Source organism: Elephas maximus, chromosome 11 (assembly GCF_024166365.1).
Source record: "Elephas maximus indicus isolate mEleMax1 chromosome 11, mEleMax1 primary haplotype, whole genome shotgun sequence".
Taxonomy (NCBI): Eukaryota; Metazoa; Chordata; class Mammalia; order Proboscidea; family Elephantidae; genus Elephas; species Elephas maximus.
The window spans coordinates 115697822-115721902 of NC_064829.1; the positions used below are offsets into that span (position 1 = coordinate 115697822).

Below are 24081 nucleotides of genomic sequence, written 5' to 3' on the forward strand. Positions count from 1 at the left end.
CCCACCACTTTCTCAGGTTTTGTAATTTGCTAGAATGACTCACAGAACTCACCGGAAGTTCTATACTTAGTTCTAATATAGCGAAAAGGATATAAATGAAAAGACACATAGGATGAGGTCTGGAGTGGTTCCCAGTACAGAACTGCCATGTCCCAAAAGGGCACACTACCCTCCCACATGCATCAATGTCTTTCACCAACTAGGAAGACATGGGGATTCAGTGTCCAGAGCTTTTTTTTTTATTGGGGATCTTATTAAGTAATGCAAACTCCAGTTCTTCTCCCATGAAGTTAATTGATATGATGAGGTTGACATCAGGAGGCTAATATCAAGTCTGCATCATATGATGGGTCTTTCTGGCAGTCAGACCCCATCTAACGTGAGTCATAAAACCCTCAGGTATAGTCTGGAGTTCTCATCAGACACTTCAATCATTAAAGTTCAAGGTTTTAGAGGTTATCTCTTAGGCATAAAGGACAAAGACCAAATTCTTTGGGTAAAGTTCTTTACCCCACAGATAATAATAGGGGAAACCAGGTGTGGGATATGTGGAATTCTCTGTACTCTCTTGGCAATCTTTCTGTAAATTTAAACATATCCTATCTTAAAAATATCTAGAAGATGATGCTTTCCTAACAAAATAGACCTAAGAACAGATCATCTCTTTTATGTGTTTGGGACCTCCAAAGGACCCATAAAAATGCCCTGACAGAGATCCAGCCAAGTGCAGACAGCATGTGGCAAGATTACCATGACAGTATCATGCAAGTGATGGTCTCTTTTCGTCTTCAGTCCTTAAGCTCCAGTCACGTAGTAATCAGAAACAAGAAATAGGCTGGGAGATTAAAGAGAGAAGTGGAAAGGTACAAGCCATCCATGTCTTGCCTCATTTGCCATCTTCCCCTCTATGACCTGCCTGAGCCAAGGGAGGGGGAGAAGCCTCATCTGCAAATAACCATTAAGGTTCTACTTTCTACGCCAGACTCAAGATTGGGGCAGGGAAAGGGCAAGCAAGGAGGGACAGGATTGACCATGATCTCATACCTGTCCCACCAAACTTAATGGGATAACGTCAGACAAGAATGAAGTTGCCTTATGACCACATCCCCCAAGTCGTGGTTACTCATTATGACATTCACATACTTTCACCGAACTCCACCGCAGCTGAGGGTTGGCGTGCAATCTAGGTTCCGCAGGCACTACTGGAACCTTGGAGGTGGAGGAAGTGAGCATCACTGGGCTGAGGCAGCGTGTGGAGGGACAGGAGCCGGTGGCAGGAATGATGGCTTCTGAGGGGGCTATGGCAGTTTCCAGCATCCAGACCCTAGGACACCAGGTGCTGAGCAGTGGGTGGCAGCAGCAGTGGTGGTTCCCCTTCAACAGGAATCTTACCACCCGTTTTCTGGATTGTGCAGCATGTAAGCCCCTTTCCTTGGTGTCTTAGTCATCTAGTGCTGCTGTCACAGAAACACCACAAGTGGGTGCCTTAACAAAGAGAAATGATTCCTTCCTAGTCTAGAAGGCCAGAAGTCCGACTTCAGGGTGCCAGCTCCAGGGGAAGGCATTCTCTGCTGGCTCTGAAAGAAGGTCCTCGTCGTCAATCTTTCCAGTCTAGGAGCTTCTCAGTGCAGGGACCCTGTGTCCAAAGGACACACTATTCTCCTAGCTCGTGTTTCTTTGTGGTATATGGCCCCCATGTCCCTCTGCTCACTTCACTCCTTTTTTTTTTTTTAATAATTTTTATTGTGCTTTAAGTGAAAGTTTACAAATCAAGTCAGTCTCTCAAATACCCACATACACCTTGCTACACACTCCCAATTACGCTCCCCCTGAGACAGCCCGCTCTCTCCCTCCACTCTCTCTTTTCGTGTCCATGTCGCCAGCTTCTAACCCCCTCCACCCTCTCATCTCCCCTCCAGGCAGGAGATGCCAACATAGCCTCAAGTGTCCACCTGATCCAAGAAGCTCACTCCTCACCAGCATCCCTCTCCAACCCATTGTCCAGTCCAATCCATGTCTGAAGAGTTGGCTTTGGGAATGGTTCCTGTCCTGGGGCGACAGACGGTCTGGGGGCCATGACCACTGGGGTCCTTCTAGGCTCAGACCATTAAGTCTGGTCTTTTTACAAGAATTTGGGGTCTGCGTCCCACTGATCTCCTGCTCCCTCAGGGGTTCTCTGTTGTGTTCCCTGTCAGGGCAGTCATCGGTTGTGGCCGGGCACCATCTAGTTCTTCTGGTCTCAGGCTGATGTAGTCTCTGGTTCATGTGGCCCTTTCTGTCTCTTGGGCTCGTAATTACCTCGTGTCCTCGGTGTTCTTCATTCTCCTTTGATCCAGGTGGGTTGAGACCAATTGATGCATCTTAGATGGCTGCTTGCTAGCTTTTAAGACCCCAGACGCCGCTCTTCAATCACTTCACTCTTTTATGTGTCAAAAGGTTGGCTCAAGACACAATACAATTTTGTAGATTGAGTCTCGCCTCATTAACATAACTGCTGCTAATCCCATCTCATCAACCTCATAAAGACAGAATTTACAACACATAAGAAAATCACATAGGATGACAAAATGGCAGACAATCACCCAATACTGGGGATCATGACCTTATCAAATTGATACATATATTTTTGGGGGACACAATTCAAACCATGATGCTTGGCCCTCCTGAATATTCTTAATTACAAAATATCCCTTATTAAACCTCTTACTGCTTAAAATATACAGAATGATGGATTTTGTTATCTGCAACTTTTTCTCTATTCTAATAAAACAAAACAAAAAACCCGTTGCTGTCAAGTGGATCCAACCCACAGCGACTCTGTAGGAGGGCAGAATTGCCCCGGTTTCCAAGGAGTGCCTGGTGGATTCAAACTGCTAACATTTTGGTTATCAGCAGTAGCTTTTGGCCACTCCGCCACCAGGGTTTCCAATAGAGACATCAATCAATAAACGGTACCAGAATATATTTAACAGTGAGAGAAAAAATATAACAGCAGTTGAGAATTAGATCAGTATTTTTCAAGAGTTTTAATATTACAAATTGTCAGTAAATTAGATTTATCACCAGTTGTGTTTCTTAAGAAACCCACAAAGCAATACCATGTACCATTCATGTGTACATCTAAATACCATTCACTCATGTGTACATCTAAGTACCGGTTTTATAGATCTAAGTGTACTAAGTTGTCGACTCTGTGGACACAGGGAGAAGAGCAGGGCTGGAGAAGGGAAAAGAAGGCCTCACCTTTTCCTGAAATGGTTTCTTTAAGAAAACTTAAATTTAAAAAATGATAAAACAGCATGTGTAATTACTAGCTGGTAGTTAGTTACACAGACACGACTGTTTTTCTGCATTCTTTTATTGAGCCAAGACTTGAAAGGATAAATTAAAACAGAGGGACATTTAGAAAAATATTTAGGGTGAGACAATTCAGTAACAAAGCCAGAAAACTTAACCTAAAAGAGGTCAGCAAACTACAGTCTACAGGCAAATCTGGCCTGCTGCTGGTTTTTATAAAGTCTTGTTGGAACAGTCAATATTCCTCAGACTCCATGACATTCTGGCCTGGACAGTGCTTGTTGTGGGGGCTGCGCTGTGCATTGTAAGATGTTTAGCAGCAGCCATGGCCTCTACCCTAATTCTAACAACCAAAAATGTCTCTGGACATCACCAAACGTCCCTCAGGGGACAAAACTCCCCTGGTTGGGAACCATTGGCTTGGCTTACATACTAAAAGAGGAAGACCTTCAACAAAATGGACTGATACAATGGCTGCAACAATGGGCTCAAGCATAACAGCAATTGTGAGGATGGCACAGGACCAGGCAGTGTTTCGTTTTGTTGTACGCTGGGTCACTATGAGCCAGAACCGAATTGATGGCACCTAACAACAAACCTTCATACAAAAAGCTTACTGGCCCCTTTTCCCACAAAGGCAGAAGATATATAACTAAGCTAAGAAACTAAGCTGCAAAGCATGTGACAAAAACAATTTCCTTAACAAAGTTCCTATACAGTGCTTTAGAAAAACAGCTCCAATTAAGGAAAAGGAAACAGATACAAATAGGCAATTCATAGAAAAAGTCCAAGTGGCCTTTAGGCGGGATAGATGCTCAGCCTTACTGACAGTTAAGAAAATCAAAATTGAGGGCACCTTTTTTTTCTCTCCCTTTATCCAACTTAACAAAAAAGGTCCAGTTGACAGGAAATAGAGTCATTCCTGGAGAGATTAATGGTGAATTTTACAAAATAATAAGGCATTAACTATTACATTTGAAATATACTATATCGGCAGGCAAGGAATCCAACTAGTAGGAATTCATCCACCCTTAGAAATAAAAGCACCAGCATGCAATAACATATTAGTAAAGCCATTTATTGTTCAATTGTTTGTAAAAACAACCGAAAACCTGAACTTTCATCTGTGGTAAAATGGGCTGACTCTATTATGGTTTGTCCATATTACTTGAGTCTTCAAAGATCTAAATAGATCTGTAGGTAGTGAGTGGAAGGAGGCCCGTGGTGTGTTACCAAGTCAGAAAAGGCGGCTGCACCTCAGCGTGTATGCACAACCCCATTTAAAATACACACAGTTACCACGTCGTGGGAGGACACATCCTTTAGGGGACCAGTGTGGACAGAATAGGTTTGATTTACCTTTGCATCCTTCCCCTGGTTTTGGTGAAACATGCAGGAAGAGAATTTTTAAGTCTTGAAAAATATGTATACATGGGCAGAACACAAAAGTAACATCTCAACATTTATTATAACAAAAAATGCTACAAGGTTGTAATGAAACCAGTACCATGACCATGTCTAGTTTCCCGGGCTTATTAATTCTTCTAAAGTGTACAATTTTCCCTCTTTAAAAAAATACCTCCAACTTTCAAGATCAGACTTATGAAATAAATATATCAGTGCAGATGATTTTTAATAATTCATTTCTATCTTTTAAAAAAATGCTTAAATTTTTGTTACAAATTGTCCTCCAGTGGGTTGACTAATATTTGGTGATAACTGAAGTAACACACGTTTACATTTAACTCGCTTTATCAGTGTTCTTTCCACGGCACGGGCAGCAGAGTCCACTGGATGGGGATTACTTCAAACGTGAATGAAGACCAGGTCAGGCCAAGTGGACAGCCGCAGTAACTCAGGCTGAATATGCGCGATCTGCACTAGTTCTCAGCTACTACTTTAGACAGCCAAGGTATTTCAGTGTCTAGTTTCCAATGAGTAAACACTGTATTTACACATGCTTTAACAGCTGCGCAGGTCGTGGACACTCTGGATAGTTTTCTACCTTCCTCAGGCTGCTAGATTTGACTTGCTGCGATTTTATCATAAGTATGATGTTTTGTTTTGTTTTTATAGCTGATTTGATTTTGGATGCTGTTTTCCCCAGTTTGGTAGAAGGGTTATGCTAGCCTCACAGCTGTGACTCTTTGTATCTTGAAGACTCAGAAGAGTTTACCTTTGAGATAATCTGGTACTAGAAGAATTTTATGGTGCAGCTTTTTGATAAATCAGTTTCTTCTTGGTTTTTACTTTATTCAGGAAAACAATACTTTTTCAGGTTTCAGATATACTGTAGAGAGCTCAATATAAACATGCTGTCGTCTTCCTAAAGTTCAGTAAATGTGTGTGTATACATGTGTATATATATACATGAGTGTGTGTATGTTCCCAGGTTACAAATGAGATCCGTTCGTATCTAATGTCAGTCACATATTCATCTTAGTATATACTGTAACTTTCTATGCACAAAAACATTAAAGAAACACGTCTAGATACCCTAAAACATCTTCAACACAATAATGTTTTGATGCACAAAGTAGCGCCCATTTGTTATTACAAACCATTGTATGTGCCTCGAATTTCTAATACAGGCTTTACAGGGGTTGATTTGTAACTAAGGGTTGTACATAAATCGGACACTCATAACTTGGGGACTGCTTGTATATATAATTTTTTTTAACGGTAATTTCCAGGAATCAGATATTTTGCAAAAGGCTGGGTATAAACACAAACATTTGGGATGCTTTTGGTTGTTACCAGCTATGCATGGGGTTTATTTCACACAAGTTCAGGGACAGGGCGGCTCTGAGTTGTTTCAGCAGCTCATGTCAAGGACATGGGTAATTCCAACCCATGCCCTGTGGCAATCTCATCCCATCACCCCTCCGGATGCAAAATGACCACAATTCTAGGACTCACACAGATATGCATACTGATTCTAAGGTGAATGTTTCCTCCCATTTTGTTAGGAAAGAAAATTGAAGCTCGGCTGCAGACTCAGGCTCACCTTTTCCGTGGCTTCTGCAAAGCAAGCTAGGAGAGCAAGGTTCTGGCACTGACAACCTCAGGTGGGTGGCAGGCTCTTCATGGCAAAGGGAAATTGGTAATGACGGACGGACAGGTAGGTGGCCAACAGTGTCTGCCAGAACAACACTGCCTTGTTTCTTTAAATCTCCTCCATTTTTGTAGTAACATATTCTTTCTCATCCGTGATGCTTGCTTTCTTGCAAACTTACCAAGGTTTAGGGTGCACTCTTTTCATTCAAATAGTTTTTTTTTCCATTTCATGAATTCAACACCCTTCCTTTTTCGCTTTACACTTCCCGTTAAAGCTTTTCTACATATTGAGTTGAATGATTTTTCACTCTCTCATTCCTTCGATCAACAGATACTTACTGGGAACCTCCCAGGAACAGGCAGTTCACCACGTGCTGTGAGGTCGGGATGAATCCTGGCCTGACTGCCCCTGTTCTCTACACACAGTAAGAACTTTTCTCAGAGTATAGCTTTGTTCACATCCTACAAATTTCAACATGCAGCATTCTTTGTCATTCATTCCTAGTGGTAATTTGCCTTGATTTCCTTTTTAACAGAGTTATTTAGACAGATATCTTTTAGATTTTCCAGATTTTGCCAAGCCATTGTTATTTTCTAAATTCTCTAAGACAGATGCCAGAGATTGTAGCACGTCTTTTGTTATGTGAAAGGTTTTAATAAATCATCTACATCTTCCCTCTGAATTCCTAATGGCTGACCTCACAGCACCCCACACTTACTCTACATTACATTAGGAATCCCCTGATGGGCACAAGGGTGAACTATGAATGAAAGCTTTACAGTTACTGTGTTCTCTCCAGAAAGAATTACCTAACACTCAGTGAAGACAGCAAGGTGATGGAAGATGTTCCTACATTCACCGTGCACATGGCCTTCCTTCCGTCATCTCTAATAGGATGCAACCGTGAGAATAACAAAGTGAAGGAATAATAAAAGCAGCTCTCATTCTGAACACTTTCAGTACCAGCTGGACAGTGTTCTCAGGGACTTAAGTGTATTTTTTCAATCCTCACAATGCTACTAAGAAATGTGGCGACTGCGCTAATTTATACATGAGAAAACTCAGCGTTAAGGAATTTGCCCTTTATGAAACAAGTTATAATGGCTAGGGTAAGTAAAGACAAAATATGGGTTAAATCCTTTCCCACTTGCATTCAATTCAGGTTAATTCTAGAGAATGGGCACACTAATATTTACCAAGATTTAAGTTGTACATTTTTAACACTAATGTAGTCTTCCTCAAGTATGAATTATCAGATGAATGGCTTGTTAGCTATGGCAAACTGGTATCTCACACATACATTTTTATCATCAATCCTCTGATTTCTCAGAACAATACGAATTCCCTACTGTTGAGAAATGATTGATGTCTCTAACATAATCAAATCCTTTCTAAGCGTCTCCTAATTACGAATTCCTCAACGTTACCTTCTCTGAGCCACAGGAAAAGCCTCCTGCTTTCCTTATATCATGGGGCTTCTCCATCTTTCACTGGTTGGACTCTGAGACACAAATAAATCCTCCCCATTCTAAACATTTATATGGCTTCTCATTAGTAACAAGCGTTAAATAAATCCTGGCCTTAAACAAGGACCATTCAGGCCTTACATCCATAGGACGAACTCTGATATTGTTTCCACAGGTATAAACTCTGATATTTAATAAGGTGTTAACCTCAAATGCTTTCCCACATTCCTTATAGTCGGCGTATTTTTTTAACCAGTATGAATTTTCTCATGTCAGTGAAGTTCTTTGCCTTCCCCCATTTCTTCATTCACCCCTCTGTCCTGTATGAATTCTCTGATGTTCATTAAGATGTGAGCCACGAATAAAAGCCTTCCCACACTGCTTACATTCATAAGGTTTCTCACCAGTATGAATTTTCTGGTGCCGACTAAGTTCTGAGCCACGGCCAAAGGCCTTCCCACATTCCTTGCACTCATAAGGTTTTTCTCCACTATGACTTCTCTCATGATGAGTAAGTTCTGACCTTCGAATAAAAGCCTTCCCACAGTCCTTACACTTATGGGGTCTCTCACTAGTATGAACTTTTTGATGTCGAATAAGTTCTGTGCTACAAGTAAAGGCCATCCCACATTCCCTACATCCATACGGCTTTTCACCAGTGTGAGCTCTCTGATGTCGAGTAAGTTCTGAGCCACGACGAAAGGACTTCCCACATTCCTTACATGTATACGGTTTCTCACCAGTATGAACACTCTGATGGCGAACAAGGTGTGAATCAGAGAGAAAAGCTTTGCCACATTGATTACATTTATGGGGTCTCTCACCAGTATGAATTCTTTGATGCAGAATCAGTTGTGAAGCACAACTATATACCTTTCCACATTCCTTACATTCATAGAGTCTCTCATTAGTATGAATTATCTGATGAAGACTAAGTTGTGTGTCATAACGAAAGGCTTGCCCACATTCCCTACATTTATGGGGTGTCTCACCAGTATGAATTCTCTGATGTCGAGAAAGGTGTGAGGGACGGCTAAAGGCTTTCCCACATTCCTTACATTCATAGTATTTCTCATCGGTATGAATTCTCCGATGTAGATTAAGCTGTGAGGTAGATGGAAAGGCCTTTCCACATTCATTACATTTATAAGGTTTCTCACCACTATGAATTCTTTGATGTTGACTAAGCTGAGAACCTGAACTAAAGGCTTTCCCACATTCTTTACATTTATGGGGTTTCTCATCAGTATTAATTTTCTGAGACTGAGGAATTTCAGAGTCACAAGTAAAGGCACCTTTCTTATTTTCATTACTTTTTTTGTTATCATAAATTCTCTGATACTGAATCAAGTCTGATCTACTATTAAAGGTTTTCTCACATATTTGACATTCAGAGTCTTTTTCCTTACTATGAATTCTTTCATGTTGAACAGGGCATGGCTGGTACCTGAAAGCTTTCTGACTCTCCCCGCATTCACAGGATTTCTTTTCAGTATGAAATCTCTGATGTCGTCCATCGAGTGTCATTACTGCTGGGCTGAACTGTCCCTCTAACTGGAACTCACCTTCTCTGTCATCTCTGAGTCTGGTACGCTCAAGGTTAGAGCTTCTAAGTCTTTTTGTTATCTCCTGTTGCAATGATTCAATTTCATAAATGTCTCCCTTTAGAGAAAAATTCTTGGTTTCCGTTCTGGACTCCCAATCTGTAAGATAACAAGATAAACAAAAACAGGTGGTATTTTCATATCGCACGAGAAAGGAAAGTTCTAAGGTAGAAATGACAAACTAAAAATGGTGAATAATTTAAAGTCCATTCGATGGGGGACGAAAGGTCTCTTCAATGGTGCTGGGAAAACTGGATTTCCGCGTGCAGAAAAATGAAACAGGATTCATGTCTCACCCCACACAAAAATAAATTTAAAATGGATTAAGGGCCTAAATGTGTAAACTGAAACAATAGAATTCTTAGAAGAAAAAGCAGGAGCAATGCTGTAAGACCCAGCTTTTAACAATGGATTATCTAATATAATAACAAACGCACAAACAGCAAACAAAAAAATAAAGGGGACATCATGAAAACGAAAAAAGGTTTTGTTCATCAAAAGACTTTACCAAAAACATGAAAATACAAGCTACTGACCAGGAGAATATCTTTGGAAACCATATATATGACAAGAATTTAATAACCAAAATATATATAAAACTTTGACAACTTAACAACAAAAAGACAAATAATCATAAAATGGACAAAGGACATGAAAAGACAGTTCACCAAAGAGGACATTCAAATGGCCACCAAACATATGAAAAGATGCTCAGTGTCATCAGCCATGAGATGCAAATTAAAACTACAATGAGATATCATTTCACTCCCACTAGGATGGCAAAGATTAAAGAAAAAAAAAAAAAAACAGAACATATGTTGGCGAGGATGTGGGAAAACTGGAACCCATATCCACTGCTGGTGGGAAAGTAAAATGGTATACAGCTGTAGTGAAAACCGGTGTGGCAGTTCCAGAAAAACCTAAAAATAGAACTACCATTTAAAAAAAAAACAACCAAACCCATTGCCAATGAGATGATTCTGACTCAGAGCAACCCTACAGGACAGCGCAGAACTGCACCATAGGGTTTCCAAGGAGCGGCTGGTGGATTCAAACTGCTGACCTTTTGGTTAGCAGTCGCAGCTCTTAACCACTGCACCACCAGGGCTCCAGAACTATCATGTGACCCTGCAATTCCACTCCTAGGTAAACCCAAAAGACTTGAAAGCAGAGACTCACACAGAGACTTATACACCAATGTTCACTGCAGCACTATTCACTGTTGAATTCGTCTATGTTCTGTTGTGTATATTCTCAACAACAACAAAATAAATAAAATTTAGGGGAAAAAAAAGATTACAGCCTAGGAAACGCTATGGGACAGCACTTCTACCCTGTCACATAGGGTCACTATGAGTTAGAATCGATTCGATGGCACACAACAACAAACAGGATAAAGAGGGACATAAAATTTAAATGTCTGAATGTCTTGCTTTTTTCTTCCCCCTTATGGAAGGCAGGGTGTTATCGGAGGAAATCAGGAGGAAATATCGTTTCCATTTCATTGTAGTGGTATTTTTAGCATCAGCTATCTTACAAGATTAGTTCAATGACCACAGCTTTACAGCTTTAACTTTGTATTAAAGCATAATATAAAGAAAGAAAAATGTACCTACCACACACACACACACAAAAATTTTTTTTAAATGATGAGGCTTCTACATTTTGATCATAGTGGTAAATTTACAAGAATCTATACACACGTACTAAACCCATCGCTATCAACTCAATTCTGACTCATAGCGACCCTACTGGACAGAGTAGAACTGCCCCATAGGGTTTAGAAGGAATGGCTGGTGGATTCAAACTGCTGACCTTCTGGTTAGCAGATGAGCTCTTAACTACTGCGCCACCAGGGCTCCTTCATAGTACTAAAACCAAAACCAAACCCAGTGCCGTTGAGTCGATTCCAACTCACAGCGACTCTACAGGACAGAGTAGAACTGCCCCATAGTTTCCAAGGAGCACCTGGCGGATTCAAACTGCCGACCCCTTTGGTTAGCAGCCGTAGCACTTAACCACTACGCCACCAGGCTTTCCTTCATGGTACTAGATACCAAAAAATAAAATATGAGTGCATATAAAAACTAATAAAATCTGAATAAGGTCTGTAGTTACTACTATCGTACCAACATCAATTTCCTGGTGTTGACAATATACTAATGTTATATTATTACTTCGGAAAGCTGGATGAAGAGTACTATGGGATTTACATTAGCTTTACCCAAAAAATTGGTCTTTGCCCTCAGTTCCTGAGAGATAATCTCTAAAAAATCTTGTACTTTAAGTGTCTTTGATACAGACTCCAGAGCTTATACTGTATTTATACTCTAATCAAATGGCAGAAATTGGTAGAATGGATTAAAAAACAACATTAACAACAAGACATGATCCAAGTACATGCTATCTAGAAGAGACTCACTTTAGACTAAAGGATACAAATAGGTTAAAAGTAAAAGAGTGGAAAAAGATAAGACTTTGCAAAGAGAAACCAAAAGTTAGCTGGAGTTGCTATGGTAATATCAGACAAAATGAACTTTAAGACAAAAATTGTTACTAGAGACAAGGAAGGATATTTTATAATGGTAAGATTATTGATCCATCAGGAAGCTATACCATTATAAACATATATGAACCTGATAACAGAGGCCCAAAATACTGTTATGGATTGAACTGTATTCCCCTCAAAACATGTGTCAACTTGGGGGGAATATTCCCAGTATTGTGTGGTTGTCCTCCGTTTTGTGATATGATGTAATTTTCCTATGTGTTGTAAATTCTACTCTCTGTGGTTAATAAGGCAAGATTAGGTTATGTTAAAGAGAATTAGGGTGGGATACAATACCCTTCCTCAGGTCACAGCCCTGATTCTATGTAAGGGAAGTTTCCCTGGGGTGTGGCCTGCATCACCTTTTATCTTACAATAGATAAAAGGAGAGAGAAGCAGAGAGATAGGGGACCTCATGCCACCAAGAAAGAAGCACTGGGCGTGGAGCATGTTGGGACCTGAGGTTCTTGTGCTGAGAAGCTCCTAGACCAAGGGGAAGATTGATGACAAGGACCTTCCCCCAGAGCCGACAAGAGAGAGAAAGCTTTCCCCTGGAGGTGGTACCCTGAATTTGGACTTTCAGCCTCCTAAATTGTGAGAGAATAAATTTCTATTCATTAAAGCCATCCACCTGTGGTATTTGTTACAGCAGCACTAGATGACTAAGACATCAACTAAACGTAACAAACATTTATAGAACATTTCGCCCAATGACAGAATACATTCTTCTCAAGCACACATTGAAATTCTCCAGGACAGACCATATGCTAAGCCACAAACAGGCCTCAATAAGTTTTTAAAGAACTGATCATGCCAAGTATGTTCTCCAATCACAATGTAGAAAAGTTAAAAATTAATAACAAAAAATGTGGTAAATATTTGGAAATTAAACAATACTCCTAAATGGGTCAAACAAGAAATCATAAAAGAAATTAGAAAATACTTTGAGATGAATGAAAATGAAGAGGCCATATACCAAAACATACAGGATGCCACTAAAAAAGGACTTGGAGGGAATTTTACAGCTGTTAAAGCCAGTAAGAAAAACAAGAAAGATCTCAAATAATAACCTGATCTCACCCCTTAAGAAGTTGGAAAAGAGCAAATTAAACCCAAAGTAATCACGAGGGAGGAAATAATAAGGATTAGAGCAGAAGTAAAGGAAATAGAGCATACAAAAATAATCAACAAAACCAATAGCTGGTTCTTTGAAAAGATTAACAAAATCAACAAACCTTTAGCTAGACTAAGAAAAATGAGAGAAAATTCAAATTACTAAAATCAGAAATCAGAGTGGAGAGATCACTACCACCCTTACAGAAATAAAAAGGATTATAATGGAATGCTATGAACAACTATATGTCAGCAAATTAGATAACGCAGATGAAATTCCTACAAAGACACAAACTACTGGAATTGACTCGAGAAGAAACAGAATGTCTCAACAGACCTATAATAATTAAAGAGACTGAATAAGTGATTAAAAAAAAAAAAACTACCAACTAAGAAAGCCCAAAACTAGACAGCTTCACTGATAAGTCTAACAAATATTTAAAGAAGAATGCAAATCCTTCAGACGCTTCCAAAATATCAAAGAGGAAGGAGTACGTCTCAACCGAATCTATGAAGTGAGTGTTACTCTGACACCACACCAGACAAAGACATCACAGAAAAACTACAGGCCAGTATCCCCTGAGCACGGAAGTACAGTCCTCAACAAAATACTATCAAACTGAACCCGGCAACATATAAAAAGGATTACACACTATGACCGAGTGGGATTTATTCCAGGAATGCTAGGTTGGTTTAACATCCAAACATCTACCTATGTAATAACACAAAAAACCAAACCTGTTGCGATCAAGTCAATTCCGACTCACAGCAACCCTACAGAACAAAGTAGAACTGCCCCATACTATTTCCAAGGAGCGGCTGGTGGCTTCGAACATGATGACCTTTTAGGTTAGCAGCTGAGCTCTTAACCTCTGTGCCCCCAGGGTCCATCAATGTAACACACCATATTAACAGAACAAAGGACAACAGCCACACAAATATCAACAGATGCAGAAAAAGCATTTAACAAAAGCATTTTAATCCCCTTCCATGATAAAATTACACTCAACAAACTAGGAAGAGAAGAGAACCTGTATGTGAATGTTCATAGCTACATTACTCGTAACAGCCAAAAAATGGGAAAACCTATATAGGTCCATCGATTGATGAGTTGGTAAATAAAACGTGGTATAGCTATACAATGGAACATTATTTAGCCATAAAAAGGAATGAAATACTGATACATGCTGCAGCATGGACGGACCTTGAAAACATTATGCTAAATGAAAGACGCCAGTCACAAAAAGACTACATATTGTGTGATTTCATTAACATGAAATGTACAGAAGGCAAATTCATAGAGACTGTAAGTAGATTAGTGGTTGCCTAGGGCTGGGTGTGGGGGTAAAAGAAAGGGCACTGATTGGGTCTGGGGTTTCATTTTGGGGTTGATAAAAATGTTCTAAAATTAGACCGTGGTGATGGTTGCACTAGTCTGTAATGTATTTTGGGCGCAGTTGGCAAACACAGAACGCGCGCATTATTTGTGTAAAAATATGGTACTAAAAACCACCTTAACTGGGTGAATTTTTTTTAATGTGTTTTAGGTGAAAGTTTACAATGCAAATTACAAACGGGTAAATTTTACGATACATAACTTATATTCCAACAAAGCTGTTTTAAAAAGAGGACAAAACTGGACCCAAAGTACAGTTGAAATGGCTGTCAGAGGGCAAGGAGGAGGGCACATCCTCTCTGAAATGAGAAGGGTATACGAGAGAACGGAGCAGGAGAGTGGTAAGAGTTGTAAAAACTGAAATTCATTTGGAAGCTTATGCTGAAAACCTGTACTTTTTTCTCTGAGCCTCAGGCCTTTACAGAGAACTTTAGTAGCAACATCTCAGGAGCGCTGACTTGTCCCAGGCCACCTCAGTTACTACCTACAATGGCCTCCCATGCAATTCACCGTCACTCACCTGGACACCATCCTTCTGCCTCCTCCCTTCTAACCATCCAGGGCTCTCTCCCCTGCTCCAATAAGGAGATCACGCTTGGCTTAGAATCAGAAAGTCCTGCTCAAGGAAAAGGGGGGAGAAAAGGACAAGGTTATGCTGCGGGTGTCCCAGAATTAAAATCAGTCTGTGATTAGCAAAGAAAGAAGAGCAAATCGATTAAGGGGTAGAGTAAGGGGTGAAGGGCAGAATAAGGCAGCCTATTTTTAACTCCACAAGGGACAAATCATTACTTCAGCCACACACTTGAAAAGTGCTCACAAGAAATTCACAGCAAAGAACAGAGAAATTTCAAAAGGCCAGGTCTGAATTTTGGGGAACAAAGAAACCTACCCAGCGAGACCAGGGTGTCGTAATTCTTCAACATTACATCTTGGTACAGCTCCTTCTGAGTTGACTCCAAGCATTCCCACTCCTTCTGAGAAAAGTAAACGGCCACATCTTCGAACTTCAAACCCTGAAACCATAAATAAATATACTATTTGTGAAAGTAACAAAGCCATCCTTACGATGGAATAAAACAAATGGGGAAAGCAATATAGAACGGGGACATTACTGGGAAACAAGGCTGTGCTGGGCGCTTTAACACAGACAGGTCACAGGTGTGGAAACCAGAGGCTGCCACTCCCACAGTTCCTGAACATTCCTGCTCCTGCAGATGTAACTCCACCCAGGTCTGGGAATAAAGGAAGTCCAGACAACTGGTGTTTCCCAACAAACAAAACCACACACACAGGTACACAGCACACTGTATGCCTGGTACACAAGAATTCTCAACACTTGTGATCGCCTCCTTCCCATTCATTCAGTAAAGAAAATTGTTTAAAAGTCTGAATCATTTTAAATTATCTTGTAAAATCTTTATTTTTGAAAATATGCTTTAAACATAACTTATGCAATCTAATGATTCCTTAAAATTTCAGGCTCATAAATATGTCAGAATATTAAACCCCTATCACTTTTCCCTACTATTGTAAATTCTTTAACAGTCCCCATTTTTACTGGCACTGGTTGGACAGGTTCTTTAATATTCCTTCGCAATTTGGAAAGTCACTATTCCTCAACATTTGTTACTTCTTAACAGCGACAATGGCTAAACTGTACTTGTTACCATAAATTGTTCCTAACTACACTCTCCTTGTTCCTGAGCTACTAAAACTAATGAAGGAAGGTACAGACTAACATCAGTGTGACCCAGAATGAGCACGCACTGCACACCTTCAAAATGGACTCATTTGTTGGTGTCCACCTCGCAGAGGCTCCCTGGGACTATCCCAGAACTCCATAAAGTCAATCTATTATATCCACCATCATATCTCCAGAACTAAAACCTCAGAGAACTAGAGATATGGGCGGATACTGAGACTACGACTCAACGTCAATTCCCTTCTGGTCTAACTGGAAACCCCAGTTTGCAACATGTAGTCCCACTTTAGCACTCACCTCCACTTCATCAAAGCACAGCTCTAACAAGGGAGATCTAAAATTTCCAGCAAGGGTAGGTTTTCCGCTCCATCAGCACTCCTGGTGGAAGGAGATGCATTTAGGAAATACTAAGTGAGTTGCTGACTGGACACCCAAACGCTCATCTGAGAACAGATGGGCGCTTGAGGAAGGCTAACCTGGTACCATCACTCACTGGAATGGGAAGAACTGGGGAGTATGCTCCTGGTGGGGCTCAGGGAAGCAGAAAGTTACAGGAAAACAAAACCCACTATTTAATTCTTCTAAAACAAAAAGAATACATTCCATGAAGGAGAGAAGCACCAACTCACACAGATTGTGGCTTTCAGAATTGCAAGAACAGATCATTTCTATCCTGGGTTTGTCCTAGAGAAAAGCAGAGTCTGTGAAGGAAAAGGAAGAAGAAAGAGCAGCCCTGAATCAACCAGACTGACCTCACAGTTCCCAAGGGACTAAGAATAAGTTTTCCTCCCGCGCGCACACACACACAAACTCTGACAGAGATTTGAGGGAGAATCAATAAACCTCAGCCTTCCCTGAATTCTTGGGTACCTAACTGTAGCATAACAGATTCAGAAAGGACAAGTCTCCCACTACAACGAGCTGATCTGAGCCCAGAGGGTCTGCTCTAACATGGCCTGGGCAGACCCTTATTTTACAACCTGGAAGACACTGAGCCCCTCATCCATGCGGGTACTCCAAGGACATAGTGGAGTCCTGGAGCCAAGGAGCACAGGACACCCTGGCAGACCCAGCCGTGGAAAAAGGTTTCTCCAACAGAGGCCTTCAGCCTGAGCCTAACAGACTCAGTCTACCAGTCACTCCCTGGCTTTGGTCCTGTCTCAGGGCAAGGGGCCTCTGAACCCAAACTGAAACCTCTTTCCACAAATTCTTGTGGGCTGAGCAGCCTCTGCAAACCCCAAATGCATGTTACAGTGGGCTTAGATGAAACCACAACTCCCAGAATCCTCTGGCTAGTATACCCCAGATCCCACTAGGTACCCATGGCTTTCCTGCCTGACGTTATTTCCTCACCCCTCCCCTGAGCCTCAGTGCTAGGAGCACAGCACTGACTGCATCTCAGTTACACTTAGCCAGCAGGATGCACTTTACGTCTCTTGTATTAATCCTCTGGAGAGGTCCAGGGAGCCTAATTCATATGGATAAGTGAAGTCATTTGTTCAAATTCACTGTGAGCAGTGGCATTGTTGGGTTTTGAATCAGTATTTCCCCAAATTCATAGCTTGCTGGCTTCAGCTTCTGGCTCTTGCATGGAGTCTAGGACTTTCTGATCTTTTGAAAGAACCCCGAGTTGAGCCCTGCACTTGGGAGAGCAGAAAATGCTTAGTCTGCTGTTTGTCACCACAAATCCCGGCAAACGGCGAAATCAAAGGTAGGAGGGAGAGCAAAGGAGCAATTCTGCAAACAAAATTCTTTTATCAAAAACTGTCAGTCAAAACCACCATGCTAAAGGGTCACATGAACCAGAGACTACATCATCCCAAGACCAGAAGAACTAGATGGTGCCCCGCTACAACCAATGACTGCCCTGACAGGGAACACAACAGAGAACCCCAGAGGGAGCAGGAGGGCAGTGGGATGCAGACCCCAAATTCTCATAAAAAGGCCAGGCTTAATGGTCTGACTGAGACTAGAATGACCCCGGTGGTCATGGCCCCCAGACCTTCGGTTGCCCCAGGACAGGAACCACTCCCGAAGCCAACTTTTTGACATGGATTAGACTGGACAATGGGTTGGAGAGGGATGCTGGTGAGGAGTGAGCTTCTTGGATCAGGTGGACACTTGAGACTACGTTGGCATCTCCTGCCTGGAGGGGAGATGAGAGGGTGGAGGGGGTTAGAAGCTGGTGAAATGGACACGAAAAGAGAGAGTGGAGGGAGAGAATGGGCTGTCTCATTAGGGGGAGAGTAACTGGGAGTGTGTAGCAAGGTGTATATGGGTTTTTGTTTGAGAGACTGACTTGATTTGTAAACTTTCACTTAAAGCACAATAAAAATTATAAAAAAAAAACCACCATGCCTGCAGCTCTGTGTGGGTACTGGGTACACTGATGATTTTGACCAAGCTCCTGTCCTTAAGAAGCTCACAAAGAAAAAATGATGAACTGAATATTAAAAATATTTTAGAATACAAAATGGCAGAAACCCCAGCCAAGGGCTATAATGCTTGGTGGTGAGAGGAACAGAGGCAGAGGCAAAGGACCACAGCTGGGAGGCAGTGGTGAGAGGCCCAGAGAACCAGCAAGGGGTCCCGGCCCAGATGCCCCAGCTGGGAGCTGTAACACAGTGGTGGGGCCAAACTGGCTCACAGAGCAGGTGGCACAGGGCTGCAGAAAACCTGTGCACAGGACCCCCGTGGAGCACATGGGGGTACCCACTGGGAAGAAGTGATTGACGGTTCAGCCAGCACAGAGAGCTCCCAAGGCTGCTAGTTGAGAGGTGGACCTGTCAATGATAAGGGCAGAGCTGGTCCAGAAGAGCCGCAGAAAGAGGGAGGGACAGCTAGAGAGACCATGGAAACAGCAGCAGCCACAATGCAGCTGCCAATACCTGACGTAGCAACGTGAATCCAGCATCTGAACCACAGAGCACCTGCTGATACCTGAGTTATGGTGTACCTGCCCAGTGTCATAACAGTAAACACTGGCTTTCCGGAACGGTAAGCAGGTCCCTTTTGAGACGTAAGCTAGTCTGTGCTGGGAACCCTCCTGAACTTTGCCCTTGAGTCGATTCTGACTTATACTTAAAATTAAATAATAGAGTGAAATAAATATCTTGGAATAGAGAAATAACTGCATCGAAAAACAAATATAAAAAATAAAAAGACATTATTCCCTACCTAACACCAATATGCAAATGAACTCAAAACGGATCAACGACCTAATTATAAGAACTAACACCACAAAACTTACAGGAGAAAACATAGGGGTAAAGCCTCAGGACCACGGATTAGGAAATGGATTCTTAGACGCGACACCAAAACCATGATCAACAAAAGACAACTTGGACGCCATCAAATTTAAAAACTTTTGTGCATCAAAGGATATTATTATCCAAGAGTGGAAAAGCAACCTACAGAATGGGAGAAAACATTTCAAAGTCATGTATCTATCTGACGCAGGGTTAACATCCAGAACACGTAAATAACTCCTACAAATCAACACCAAAAAAGATAAAACCCAATTAAAAAATGGGCAAAGGACTTGAATGAACACTTCGCCAAAGATATACCAATGGCCAAAAAAGACATGAAAAATGCTTAACACCATTAATCATTCAGGAAATGCAAACCAAAGTCACAATGAGATACCACTTTACTCCCATTAGGATGACTGTTACAAAAACGAAATGGAAAATAAGCCTTGGCGAGGACGTGGGAAAACGGGAATCCTTGTCCACTGCTGCAGGGAATGGAAAATGCCACAGCTGCTGTGGAAAAGTTTGGCAGTTCCTCAGAAATTAAACAACTCACCAACAACAACCACAAGAGAAAACAGAAAAACTTAATTTCATTCCCGAAAACTTAAGAAGTCAAATCATCATCGAGGGTGTCAAAACAAGAAATAAATAAATAGAACCCATGCAATAGACTGCTTTTATATGGCCCTTTTCACCACAGTCTTACAGCTCCCACCGAATGACTGGGGAGGACTATGAGGCTCTTGTGACCCACCAAGGGGCTTGGGTAGCTTGGCAATAATACAAATAAGGTGCATGGTACCCTTTTGGGGGGGGGAGGGTGGGACCATGCAAATAAGGTGTATAGAACCTTAACAAGGGATTGGTCAGTTTTGCCATCCCACTAGGCTTAAAATGAGCCATCCCAGAGATGGACATGGGGAATCTCATTGCCATCAAGAAGAAGAGACACGAGTGGAGTGCATCCTTTGAACCTGAGGTCCCTGCACTGAGAACCTCCTAGACCCAGGAGATAGTGACAGCTGTAACACGAGAGATGGTGAGAGGTGGTGAGAAGTAGAAGAAGCAGAACCAGGAGACTGGCACGAGATGGCGCAGTGGGCTTCCCAGGCCACGGAGCAAGGTGCTGACCCATGGAGCGAGACAGCTGAGCCTCCCGGCATGGGGCTTCCTGGTGGAGTAGGGTGCTTCCTGGCACTCATTGGTGGACCTAGGGATGCTGACCCACGGAGCAAGAGAGCTGAGCACCTCTGGGCTGAGGCTTACTAGAGGAGTGGGGTGCCCCCCAGGCACTTATCAGCAGAGCTAAAAGCGCTTTGTAACACTTGCCTAAGCAGGGCATAGGCCAGGCTGGCCCAAGAGCCCTGAGGGGCCAAGGGCCAAGAGGCCGAGGGCAAGAGAGAGGTCTGCCTCTGGGCACGGCTGAGAAGCTGTCCTGTCTAAAGAACTGTACCCTGAGTTGTTCCTGATCCTGAACTGTAACCTGTTACTTCCCTAATAAGCCCCCTAACTGTGAGTATTGTCTGTGAATTCTGTGTGGCCACTGCCACGAATTATCAAACCCAGCAGAGAAGTAGAGAATGCTATGGGAAGGACGGATGGTATTGGAACTGGTAAAAAGGTTGGCGAGAGGAGGTATGTCTGACCTCTGCTTCACAGGAAACAGCCTTGGGCTTTGATCTTGATTCTCCTTGCCCCTTGGGAAGTTAGAGGAGGTCAGGCACCACTCCCCTGTAATTTTTACACCATATAACCCAGCAATTCTACTCTTAGGTCTATATACCCAAAAGACTTGTAAGCAGGAACTCAGATAACTGTACACCAATGTTCACAGCAACATTAATCATAACAGCCAAAAGGTGGAAACAACCCAAGTATCCACCCCCAGATAAATGGTGGTACATACATACAACAGAATATTATTTAGCCATAAAAAGGAGTGAAGTTCCGATACATGCTATGACATGGACGAACTCTGAAAACTTTACGCTGAGTGAAATAAGTCAGGCAGAAAAGAACAAACGCTGCATGATCCCGCTTATATATACCTACAGTAGGTAAATGCATAGAGATCATAGAGGGTTAGTGGTTATCAGAGGCTGAGGGTAGGGGAAAATGGAGTTACTGTTTAATGCCACCACTGGTCTGTCGGTTTGTTATACTGTGGTGGCTTGTGTGTTGCTGTGATGCTGGAAGCTACGCCACCAATATTTCAAATACCAGCGGGGTCACCCATGGTGGACAGGTTTCAGCAGAACTTCCAGACTAAGACAGACTAGGAAAAAGGACTTGGCGATTTACTGTCTAAAAAAATTGGCCAGTGAAAATCTTACGAACAGCAATGGAATACTGTCTGACACAGTGCTGAAAGATGAGGCCCTCAGCTTGGAAGGCACTCAAAATACAACTGCTGAAGAGCTGCTGCTTCAAAATAGATGAACTTTAATAACATCGATGGAGTAAAGCTTTCAGGACCGTCATTTGCTGATGTGGCATGACTCAAAATAAGAAGAAACAGAAAATGAGTTTGTTTGGGGTGATAAAAAAAAGCTTTGGAAACTGACAATGGTGATTGGTTGCGTAACACTGTGAAAGTAATGTCACTGAATTGTACACACAAAAATGGTTAAAACGGACTTCTAGTTTCTAATCTAGCATGTAAGAGCTTGGAAGTGATGCCTCTTGTTGTCACAATTAAGAAAAAAACTGAAAATTGACAACTCTTCTTAGGTCCATCGGAGACTGAGGTCACAGAGCAAACTGCTGCCCCCAAAGCTGGAGAGATAAGACAGACTAATACAGAGAATCACCACCTAATGGGAGCAAAGACCACCATCACTGCCACCAGACCCAGCGTCAGGTGGGAACACTTAACGGGTAACAGACTAATTGCTGGAGACAGAGTATGGAGGAGCTTAAGGGACAAAAACTCCTGGAGGTCCAGTCTTGGGAGAGGAGTGCACACATTTTAGTGAGTTTAACCTTCAGAAGCCCTACCCAGTTTTCACTGTGAAGCTCAGAGAAAAATCTCATCATGCGCCAGCAGGAACCATTTCAAAATAGTGTTCTGTTTCCCTTGACAATGGCCTGCACTCAAGGAAAACGCTTTACAGAGGCTAGCTAACGGCATTTTATTAGAGTCTGCTGACCATTCTAGTGCTAGATGTGCGGAAAAGGAAATATGCAACTCTAGGTACATTTCATCTAAGGGGTAGGGAAAAAAGGCTGGGAAGTACCTGTGAATGTCACCACCCAGAGCACAAGTTCACTAAAAGTTTGAGACCTAATCACAGGACTGTAGAATGCTGTGCCTCCCCTTATACCTTACTGCCACATCAGTATCATCAGAACTCAAAGAACCTAAGTTCCTCTTAGTCAATACATTGTGTCCAGATTCTAATAAAAAGTTACAAGGCACACTAAAAAGCAAAAAAATACAGTCTGAAGAGATAGCGCAAAGATCAGAACCAGACTAGGATACGACAGAGACATTATAATTACCAGACAAGAAATTTAAAATAACTATGATTAATAAGCTAAGGGCTCTAACAAAAAAAGTGGACAACATGCGAGAACAGATGGGTAATCTAAGCAAAGAAACTGAAATTATGAGAAATACTGAAAAGGATATACAAGAAATAAAAAACACAGTAACAGAAATGAAGAATGCCTTGAAAGGGCTCATTAGATTGGAAATAACCAAGGAAAGACTCAATGAGCTTGAAGCTATGTCAGAAGAAACTTCCCAAATTTAAAACCAAAGAGAAAAAACACAGAAAGAAAATGAACATAGTATCGAAGACCTGTGGGAAGATTACAAAAGGTGTAACATGCATAATGGGAATACCAGAATGAGAAAAAAGGAACAGAAGTAACTACATAATGGTTAAGAATTTTCCAAAATAGTTAACAGACACCAAACCACAGATCTAGAAGCCAAGAGAATACCAAGTAGGATAAATACCAAAAAATGTACACCTACACATATCATATTTAAACTGCAGAAAATCAAAGACAAAGACAAAAATCTTGATAGAAGCCAGAGCAAAAAACACCTTAGGAACAGGATAAGAGTTATAGCAAAGGAACAAGAATATACAACAGGAACAAGGATTACACTAAAGGAATAAGGATAAGAATTATATCAGACTTCTGTCAGAAATTATGAAAGCAAGAAAAAAGTGTAGTGAAATATTTAAAGTGCTGAAAGAAAAGAACCCGCCAGTCTAGAATACCATACCCAACAAAATTATCCTTCAATAGTGAAGAATAGACTTTTTCAGACAAAATTTGAGGGATTTGTCACCACTAGACCTGCCTTACAAGAAATGTTAACAGAAATTCTTCGGAGAGAAGAAAAATAATATAGGTGAGAAACTTGAATCTACATAAAGGAAGAACATTCAAGGAGGGATAAATGAAGGTAAAATTGTTTATTTTTTCTTATTCTTAACTGATCTAGCAGACAATAATTTGTTTAAAATAATTGCACAGTATGTTAGATGATTATTGATTATGGATAAGTGAAATGTATGACAGCAATGTTAAAAACGATGGGAGGGAGGAATTGGGAATACTTTGTTATAAGGTACCTGTAATTCCCATGAAGTAGTGCTGTGTTATTTGAAAGCGAGGTTACA

The 24081-nt window shown here is 41.5% G+C and overlaps 1 protein-coding gene across 1 annotated transcript in view; it reads right to left on the reverse strand.

Moving 5' to 3' along the window:
- Nucleotides 1–1779: 1779 nt before the first annotated feature.
- The window catches only part of LOC126086329 (zinc finger protein 568-like), a 32936-nt gene continuing 10634 nt past the window's right edge, over nucleotides 1780–24081 (reverse strand). The window contains exons 6-8 of the mRNA XM_049902482.1: nucleotides 15372–15495; nucleotides 15003–15098; nucleotides 1780–9524 (exon numbers count right to left, since the gene is read on the reverse strand). Of these exons, the coding sequence (XP_049758439.1) occupies nucleotides 8125–9524; nucleotides 15003–15098; nucleotides 15372–15495 (1620 nt within the window). The 3' untranslated portion in view covers nucleotides 1780–8124. The remainder of the gene's footprint in view (nucleotides 9525–15002; nucleotides 15099–15371; nucleotides 15496–24081) is intronic.